Source organism: Castanea sativa, chromosome 3 (genome assembly GCF_040712315.1).
Source record: "Castanea sativa cultivar Marrone di Chiusa Pesio chromosome 3, ASM4071231v1".
NCBI lineage: Eukaryota > Viridiplantae > Streptophyta > Magnoliopsida > Fagales > Fagaceae > Castanea > Castanea sativa.
The window spans coordinates 37,422,274-37,432,405 of record NC_134015.1 but is presented as its reverse complement, the minus strand read 5'-3'; the positions used below and the strand labels follow the sequence as shown (position 1 = coordinate 37,432,405).

The following is a 10,132-nucleotide window of genomic DNA, read 5'->3' as shown; positions in this document are numbered from 1 at the left end:
AATTTGGTACCTCAATCATTAATTATGTTAATTTAATTCTTTAACATTAATTTATCATGTCGTCATTAAATTGATTATTATTTTAATATTTTTCACCAGAAGTTCTTACCAACAAACCCAAATAAACCATTATTGTATCTATTAAATTATATATAAAAAATCCAGTATTCAAGTAAAAAAAAAGGGGAGTGAAATTACAAACAAAAAAAATTGAGAAACAAATTAGAAATTTGGTTTTCTCAATTATTGAGTAAAATTAAATTTGGTCACTCAACAATTTATCATAATAATTTAGTTCTTTAAACTATTAGTTATTTCAATTTCGTCCACTTATTTATAAATCAAGTCAATTTATCCTTTAGTCTCCTTTTTTTTTTGTTGATGTTCCTTTAATCTCCTTCAAGTTTTAATATTTACGAAATAATATAATGTAATGTAACAAATGGAATAGATGTTACTAGGGTATTATGAAAAGTGTAAAAATTTAAAACTCAAAATCAATTTAATTTTTTAAATTATGATTATGTTAACATTAAGTTGTACTATAATAGTTTGACATTAAATTGTGACGGCAGGTAAGAACCAAACCGACCACCTAGTAAGCATTGCAATAATAAAGTACATACATATACATACAGATACAGTGTACACTACACAAAACACACAAATTTGAAGTGAACAACGTCAAATTTGTCACCCCCCTTTGGTAACTCACCACCAGTACACACATTCCTTTCTTGTTGTATCCAACACCTGACTAAGACCAAGACCGAAAGACTCAGCCAGCTCATCACCCATTTTCGTAATGGCTCACGACTTTCCAACCCAAACATCCCACTACTCCTACTACTACTATTACTATTTTCCCATTTCAACATTTTTCTTTCGCTTTAACCCGTTTTGCTTTTCTTTTCTTTTCTTTTTTTTCAGATCGCTGACGTGTACGGCCCAGATTTAAAACTTTCGTATATACTAGATTTTCCTCGTCCTTATAATCTAACCCCCTCGCCTTCTTTTGCTCTCATCATCTTAAATTATCAGTTCTCTCTCTCTATCTCTATCTGACCACTCTGTTCAAATACATTTTTATTTTTATTTTCTTTTTTTCTTCCTTGGAAGAAAAAAAAAATAAATGTAAAATTTTAATTCATTCTCAAAAAATATAGATCTGAAACTGACAGAGAAAAAAAGAAAAGATTGATTCACTCTCAAAAAAAAAAAAAAATTTATCATCCAATTCAGATCTTTGACAAAACCAGAAACAGAATTTGAAAATTTGTGTGTATTTTGTGTAAAAGATCGGCGATGGTGATGAATTTGATTGTTGTGTGTGTTGTGAAACTTTGAAATCGAGATTTTGATATATAAATTGTATATGGTTGTTAGTGGATCTAATAGTTTGGAGTGGAACAATTGTGTGGAAATTGGAGGAGAATAAGAAACCCTAGGAAAGATGGGGAAAGAAGAGAACAAAGTTGAAGATGTGGAAGAAGGTGAGATTTCTGATACGGCTTCAGTGGAGGAGATCAGTGAAGAGGATTTTATTAAGCAAGAGACTAGTAGTAAGGTATCGCCGAAACCGAAATCGGAAGCTAGGGTTTGGACGATGCAAGATCTGTATAAGTATCAAGTTTCGAGGGGATATGCTTCGAGTTTGTACAGTTTGGCTTGGGCACAAGCCGTGCAGAATAAGCCACTGAATGAGATTTTCGTTATGGAGGCTGAGAAGGACGAGAAATTGAAGCGATCTTCGTCTACTGCTACTGCTGCTGCTACTACGCCGCCGCCGCCTCCGGCAATGGCGTCGGTGGTGGTTGTGGAGGAGAAGGTGAAGAATGATAAGGTGGTTGATGAGGTTGTGATTGATGATAGTAGTGATGATATGGATGTGGAGAAGGAGGACGGGGAGTTGGAGGAAGGTGAGATTGATTTGGATTCGGAAACTGTGGAAAAGGAGGTTGAAATGGCGGTTGAAAAGGCGGCCGAGGCGAAGCCTGAGTTGGAGGAAGTTGAATTTAAAGTTATAGTTGAAGAAGAGGAAGAAGAAGGAGAGGAAGGGGTTTCGAGTATTGAGAGTGTGAATGTTGAAAGATTAGAGATTGATTCTAAAGAGAAGGAATTGGAGAAGCGGGTGGATTCGATTCGAGAAGCTCTGGGGAGTGTGAATGTGATTGAGGCAGAGAAGTAAGTATAATTGAAAGTTAAAAATAATAATAATAATAATAATTGATTGGTAATGGTGACTGCCCAATATGAAATGCTTTTTAGTTGGGGAGGATTTTCGGATTTTGATTGTTTGTTGGTTTGGTTTGGCTTGGCTTGTTTTTTGTTGTAGATCATTTGAGGAAGTTTGTTCCCGAGTGCACGGCACTTTGGAGAGCTTGCAGGAAGTGTTTTCGGGACTTATTGTTCCTACAAAGGATGCTCTTGTTCAATTGTCATTCACTGCCATTCAAGCAGTCCATTCTGTAAGGAACCCTAGTAGTTTTGAACTAAACTTGCTATAAATTTATCATCATTGGGGATTGCTTTAAATTGGGTATTAATTATTGAATTCAAAGATCGTTTTAAACATTATAGAGGGTTAATTGTTGCTCATTGCAGGTGTTCTGCTCTATAAACATTTGTCAAAAGGAACAGAACAAAGATAATTTCTTGAGGTTTTTATTTTTTTATTTGTATTTTTTTCATTCTCTGATGCTTATTCTATTTTTGCAGTGAAATTTTGATGCCATCAGTTGTTTAGTTATTTTGTTTGTCGTGTTTTGTTAACAGGTTAATTTCTTATGTCAACAACTGTGATCCCCCTCTTTTCTCCTCTGACCAGATCAAACAGGTGTGGTTCTATGTAATTTAGTTTGGGAAATTTTTTTCGCCTCTCACATTGTTGTTTGGTTAGGATGATTGTTGATGTTATGGAAACTAAATGTGGTGTCTGTTTTCACAGATAGAGGCCATGAAGCCCTCTGTGGATTCTGTTGAAGCTTTGTCGAGTAGTAGAGCTGGTAATAAAGAGAAAGAAATATCATCCTTTGATGGGGCTACCAATAAAGATTCTGATACTTCTACTAAAAATGCTGGTCATGAATTGACATCTTCTAATAAGTTATCTTCAGATTCTGCAGCTATTGGATTCTCGGTCCAAAATAACCAAAATATGTTAGCTGAAAGCTTGAAACAAGGACTGTCTAGCTATAAGGCTAAAGGGGCTTTACTCCCACTGTTAGACCTTCACAAGGATCATGATGCAGACAGTCTCCCCTCACCCACACGGGAAGCACCATCAAGTTTCCCCGTAAACAAAGGAATGGCTGTTGGAGATGGGATGACTAAATTGGTGTTGCCAACAACTAAATTGGCGCATGACACAGAAAATTCGAAATTGCACCTCTATGAAACTGATGCCTTCAAAGCTGTTTCTAGCTATCAACAAAAGTTTGGTCGGAGTTCATTCGTTACAAGTGATATGCTCCCTAGCCCAACTCCTTCGGCAGATGAGGATAATGGGGATGGTGACACCAGTGGGGAGGTTTCTAGTTCTTCTACTGTTGGTAATGTAAGAAATGCAAATTTGCCCATTTTGGGGCAATCAGTTGCCCCCTCCATGGACAGTTCTAGCATGCAAGGACTAATTACTGCTGTAAGTGCTGCACCTACAACTTCTGGGTTGAATCCTCCCATAGTGAAAGCTTCAGCAAAGAGTAGAGACCCTAGGCTTCGGTTAGCCAATTCTGATGCGAGCGGTTTAGATCTTAACCAACGCCCCTTATCTATGGTGCATAATGCACCTAAAGTAGATTCTGTTGGAACAATAAATTCGAGAAAGCAAAAAAATATTGAGGAGCCTAGTTTGGAAGGTCCTGCATTAAAAAGGCAAAGGAATGGATTAGAAAATCCTGGAATTGTTAGGGATGTGAAAATTGTGTCTGGAAGCGGTGGCTGGTTGGAGGACACTGGTCTAGTTGGACCTCAGTTAATGAACAGGAACTTGTTGATGGAGAATGCAGAAACTGATCTCAATAAAATAGTTAATGCTGTAAATTGTCCTAGTACTAGTGCTAACACCAACATGACAATTAGTGGGAATGAGCAGGTGCCAGTGACAAGTACCAGCACCACGGCTTCTTTGCCTGCATTATTGAAAAATATAGCTGTGAATCCATCTATGCTGATAAATATACTTAAAGTGGGAGCCCAACAAATGTCTGTTGATCCTGCTAAAAGTACAACTCAACTTCCAAGCGCAAACTCAATACTTGGAGCAGTTCCCTTGGTGAATGTTGCTGCATCAAAGACCTTAGGGCTCTTACAGAAACCAGCTGGAACAATTCAAGCTCCTGCACAATTTGCTCCCATGGTGAGCAGTAGATATATCTATTTTCTACTTTTTCTAAAGGCAGAAACTATTTTAGTGTTAAGCATGTGCTTTTTAAGTCACTGTTTGTTTTTTGTGTTGGTTCAGTGGCCTACTTCAATGTTTCTATTCTATTTTCCTTTTATTATAGCTAAATTGTTATATGGTTGGTATCTTTTAGGAGTAACTTTAATTTCACCTTGGTTGGTTTGTTTCAAAAAATTTTAGTTATTATTGCTTTATTTTGATTGGTAAGTAAATTTAATTTCACCTTGCAGTCCCACCGGATTTGAACCCAAGACTTTTGGGGTGAAATTGTCATTCAACCTGAAGACCATTGGATTTTTTTTTTAGTTTGTTTGACTTGAAAATTGGTTTTCTTTGATATTTTGATAGGTTTCCTGTTCACCTGAAGACCATACTTATAGGGTGAAGCTGCAATTTGACCAAAAGGCCATTAGCATTTTATTAGTTCGTTTGATCTTAAAATTGGTTTTCTTTAAATTTTGTAATTGGTTGCTTGATCAATATTCTCTAAATTTTAATTGACCTCATTAAAAATAGTGATAAATTTCAGTAAGATATACTTTTGAGTTTCGATTCACTTATCTGGAAAAGTAAGGGATTTATATTGAGTTGTCCCCTCCTGATGAATTAAATAAAAGTACACCATAATGCTTTTTCTATCAAATTTTTTTAATAATAAAAATAATTATTGTCATTACCAATATGTTTCTGGCTTCTTTTGAGTATACCTTTATGCATGCTTAATGACTGACAGAGCCAGCAGGATGACTTGGGAAAAATTCGTATGAAACCACGTGATCCTCGCCGGATTCTCCATGGCAGTGCACTTCAGAAGAGTTCAAGCTTGGGACATGAGCAGCTCAAAACTATTGTATCCCCTATATCAAGCACCCAGGGAAGTAAGGACAATATGAATGTTCAAAAGCAGGAGGGTCAGGCAGATACAAAGTCAGGGCCTTCTCAATCAGTTGCAACACCTGACATTGCTCGGCTTTTCACCAAGAATCTGAAAAATCTTGCTGATATTATGTCTGTTTCCCAAGCGTCGACAACTGTACCAATAATTTCTCAGAATATGTCTTCTGAAGCAGTAGCAGTAAAGTCAGACAAAGTGGATGTGAAAGGTATAGCTTCGAACTCAGAGGACCAGCGGAATGGGATGAGTTCAGCACCAGAATTAGGTGTAGCAGCTGCTTCTCGTCCAGAAAACTCATGGAAAGATGTTGAACATTTATTTGAAGGATATGATGAGCAGCAAAAGGCTGCTATCCACAGAGAGAGGGCAAGGAGGATAGAAGAACAGAATAAAATGTTTGCTTCCCGCAAGCTCTGCCTTGTCTTGGATCTGGATCACACACTGCTTAATTCTGCTAAGGTAATAACTTGTTGATTCTCTATCTCTCTCTCTTCTTTTGTTGGTGGCTAATCCTTGGAGAATAGGGTTTATTTCGTCACTGTGTCATAATTCTATTCATCTTTTTCAGTTTGTGGAAGTAGATCCAGTTCATGATGAGATATTAAGAAAGAAAGAGGAACAAGATCGTGAAAAACCGTGGAGACACCTCTTCCGCTTTCCTCATATGGCAATGTGGACCAAATTACGGCCTGGTATTTGGAATTTTTTGGAGAAGGTAATTTATTCGTCCTTGTGGCTTAGATAATCAATTGGTGTTTGGGTTCAATAGGAAGCACTCAATGCTTTTCCTGTCTGCATTTTAGGCTAGTAAGCTTTATGAGCTGCATCTATACACTATGGGGAACAAGCTGTATGCTACAGAGATGGCAAAAGTGCTTGATCCGAAAGGGGTTCTGTTTGCTGGACGGGTTATCTCTAGGGGTGATGATGGGGATCCTTTTGATGGCGATGAGAGGGTTCCTAAGAGTAAGGATCTGGAAGGGGTTCTAGGTATGGAATCAGCTGTTGTAATTATAGACGATTCTGTGCGGGTTTGGCCACATAACAAACTGAACTTGATAGTTGTAGAAAGGTAAGTATACCTGTATTTAAAATAAAATGTGCAGTGTCTGTAGTGATTTTATATTTTGGCAGGCAGCCTCATTGTTTATACCTATACTAACGCATTGATGTATTGCAGGTACACATACTTTCCCTGTAGTAGGCGCCAATTTGGGCTTCAAGGTCCTTCTCTACTGGAGATTGACCATGATGAAAGACCAGAAGAAGGAACTTTGGCATCCTCTTTGTCGGTGAGGCTATAGTTAAACTTGCCTAGAGAAATTGTGAATTGTTAACCGCTCTCCCGGTGATTATTTGTTTTTTTCTTTTGTCTTAAATAGGTTATTGAGAGAATACATCAAGACTTTTTCTCCCATCAGTCCTTAGATGAAGCTGATGTTAGAACTATACTAGCTGCGGCGCAGCGGAAGATATTGTCTGGCTGTCGTATTGTATTTAGTAGGGTGTTTCCAGTTGGCGAAGCCAATCCTCACCTACATCCACTTTGGCAGACAGCTGAGCAGTTTGGTGCTGTATGTACCAACCAAATAGATGAACAGGTCACACATGTAGTTGCCAATTCTCTTGGGACTGATAAGGTATTGTTGCTAAATTCTTTGCTTTGTAGACCTCTTGGGGGACCTTTCTTCACTCAGATTGTTTAAACAGAAAACCTTGGGGGATCTGCTTGATTCCTTGAGTCATTCTATCTGCGTAAAATTCTTGAGTCATTCCCCTGGATGTGTTTAAATCTGAGGCATGGTATTATTGTTATGAACAGGTTAATTGGGCTCTTTCTACAGGAAGATTTGTTGTATATCCAGGCTGGTAAGAAAACTCTATCTGGGTCGGGGAAAATATTTGTCCTTTTTTTAGTTGTTCCCTTAATTCTTCCTAATTCCTCTGTTTTTGGTATTGACATAGCTTCTCTCTCCCCCCTCCCCCATCCCCCTCTTTTTTCTCTTCCCCTTTTCTCCCCTCTTGCTGTAAAAACAGGGTGGAAGCATCAGCTTTGCTTTACCGGAGGGCAAATGAGCGAGACTTTGCCATTAAATCATAAACAATCCACTCCCTAAACCCCAATGGTAAACTAAAACCTGATAATTATAAAATCAAGAATAGCATTAAAGTTGTGGATGGATCATGAGGTCATGCTTTGTATGATCAGGCTAGACCTGAGAATGCTTGGCATAGTTTTGATTCAAGTTATCCATCCATAATAAGCTGGTGGCTGCACTTTCCCTTTCATTGCCCGCCAATTTTCTGAAGAGTTCGGCCAAAGCATTCATAAGATTAGATGCCATGCTAGTCTTGAGCTTTTTCTTTATTTGGGTGGGGTACATTTTGTAGGGAAGACGGTGTTGAGTCTGAGTGGTAGTTGACCAATATGATTGAGGGGTTTGGTGACTAAAATGTAACCCACTACGGCAAGATTTTTGACAAATATTGCCCAGAGGCCTTGACAATTGCTTGCACCAGTCTCCTTGGGTAACAAGAATGGTGATTGACTGATTGTAAAGTTTGGGAGATCCAAAATGTAAAATTAAAGATAAGTTAAAAATACTATTTGAGAGAGTAACCAAGTCACTGGAGTTGCTTTAAAATGCACAATTGTGAGGATTCATATATATGTCAAGCATGAAGACATTTGAGACAGGGAGAGACCTGAATAGGAAGGAAGAAAAGGCTTGCTCTAACCTACTTTTATACAAAAATTCTTGTTATTTTTACTGGGATGTGACTTTAATATTACTGGTAAGGGGGTTAGAAGAACGATTTTGGAAAGCATGGGGAGAGGAATGTGCATATTTAGTTCGTTCCTCGTAATCTAATTGAGCTGCCCGGATTCCTCTATTTCCCGGTTACCTGATCTGAAAGTGAATTTTCGCATCCCACACAATCAATTTGGCTTGCCTTAAAGAATACCCTGGGGAACAAAAGAAAAGTATTACAACTTTTTAATTTCCCTGGTTCAATAGCTTTATATGTTTTTCTTTTTAAATTTGTAGCCTAAAGGTTTGAGGGAAGTCATTAATATCTAGGAACTTATTTTTCTTTTTCTTTTTTTTTGTTTTGTTTTTGTTTTATTTTTTTAAAACTATTGACATGGTATCTTATGATTGGAGTAATGTCATTTTCACTTAGACCAATGATATCATTTTTATTATAAATCAATCATAATATATCATGTCAACCCTATATTTACAGAGTATGAAAAATGTGATCAAGAGAATGAAAACTGAAACTATTTCACAGCCACAGTTGTCCTGTCGAACCGTACTTGAATTTTCATGGAAATAGAATGATAGAAATTTTAAATAAATTTTTTGGCTTAAAAATGGAAGTCCCTTGGCTATGGAGAAGTAAGTATAGGACACATCAAATTTTCACGAAAAAGCTGTAACAATTCTCTCACATGGGGTGGATTTTATGCCTAGTGTGTGATGCATAATAAAATTAGTGGATCCAAGGAAAAATAATATTGATCTGATAATAAATTGACAGCTCGATGGATGTAAACTCAATGGATGTAAACTGAAACGCAAAAGCTGTGAGAGAAGTACCAAAATTAGGAACCCAAAATGCCCCACCCGCTTGCTTGTCTATTTTTAGGCCACTGAATTACTGATAGACAGATAATGCCACCTTAAATGGTCATGCTTGTGGTTGGAATCTTAAACCGTGACATAAGAATTCACGACCAGTTACTCTATTACTTGTGACTCAAGATTTGACGGATATTCTTGGATTGTCATGGTTTCTAAGCTTTCAAATGTCTTTTTTTTTTTTTGAGGAACCACCCTCAAAGAAGGAGGGGAGGATATCATTGAATTACTTCAGAGAAATACACAGCTTTCACTCTTGGAGGAACATCCTCGATCCAAGATTGGAAATGAACAAAATTACACGTCATTCTAGCCATTTCGTGGGCAACTCTATTGCCCTGCCTACGGGTATGACTAAAGAGCACACACTCAAGCGATGAAGACATCACCTTAATATCCTTTACAATGTGCCCGAAGCTGGAAGAAGAAAGACCACCATTGGGGAGAGTTTTTATGATAATCTCTGAGTCTCCACTATTACCTTGTTAAAGCAGAGATCCTTTGCAAAGTAGAGGGCATCCTGAGCTGCTAACACTTCCACCATCTCTACTGATGTAGGCAGTGGAATGGGTTGTATAAAAGTAGCCATAACTAGACCCATGTCGTTGCAAATAATCGCTCCCAATCCTGCAGAGCTGGAGTCGCTGAAAGTTGCTCCGTCGAAGTTGACCTTCACCCAATTCGAAGGAGGAGGTATCCATTTTGTGGCTTTAGGGAGGGAGGGAGCTTTTGGGAGGTTAAGTGAGGACTGATGGAATTCCTGCAGGCTGGCCGAGGCCAGTTGATTGATCATACCTAGAGGAGCACCAGCTTCACCCACACGTAGTTTGTTACGCCTAGTCCAGATCTGGGAAATTGTCATAGCAAGCAAGTCCACTAGAGTACTCCTCTCCGAACAAAATTTTACCACGTCAAGGAGGCTTTACCCGCTTCGCTTACCAGCCAACTAAAGTGGACGTTCCAAACCTGCATTAGGGAGGGACACGACCAAATTGCATGAAGCGAGGTTTCTGGTTCCAAGCCACAGTTCGAGCACATTGCATCAATTGGGATTTTTCTTTTCCTGAGATTAGACTTTAATGGCAGTGAGTCCCACCCTGCTTTCCAAATTAGAGTCTTTACTCTCTTAGGAACTTTTAAACTCCACATGTCTTTCCACAACAGTTTAGTACTGGAGAGGTCCGAGGG

The 10,132-nt window shown here is 38.2% G+C and overlaps 1 protein-coding gene across 1 annotated transcript; it reads left to right on the top strand.

Moving 5' to 3' along the window:
- Positions 1-1,025: 1,025 nt before the first annotated feature.
- LOC142627972 (RNA polymerase II C-terminal domain phosphatase-like 3) lies at positions 1,026-8,393 on the top strand. The gene is made up of 12 exons (XM_075801883.1): positions 1,026-2,184; positions 2,336-2,468; positions 2,605-2,660; positions 2,776-2,836; positions 2,948-4,357; positions 5,136-5,756; positions 5,866-6,012; positions 6,101-6,369; positions 6,478-6,589; positions 6,680-6,937; positions 7,120-7,166; positions 7,335-8,393. The coding sequence occupies exons 1-12, from the start codon at positions 1,454-1,456 to the stop codon at positions 7,396-7,398; spliced, it is 3,909 nt and encodes a 1,302-aa protein (XP_075657998.1). The 5' UTR covers positions 1,026-1,453; the 3' UTR covers positions 7,399-8,393.
- Positions 8,394-10,132: the final 1,739 nt, after the last annotated feature.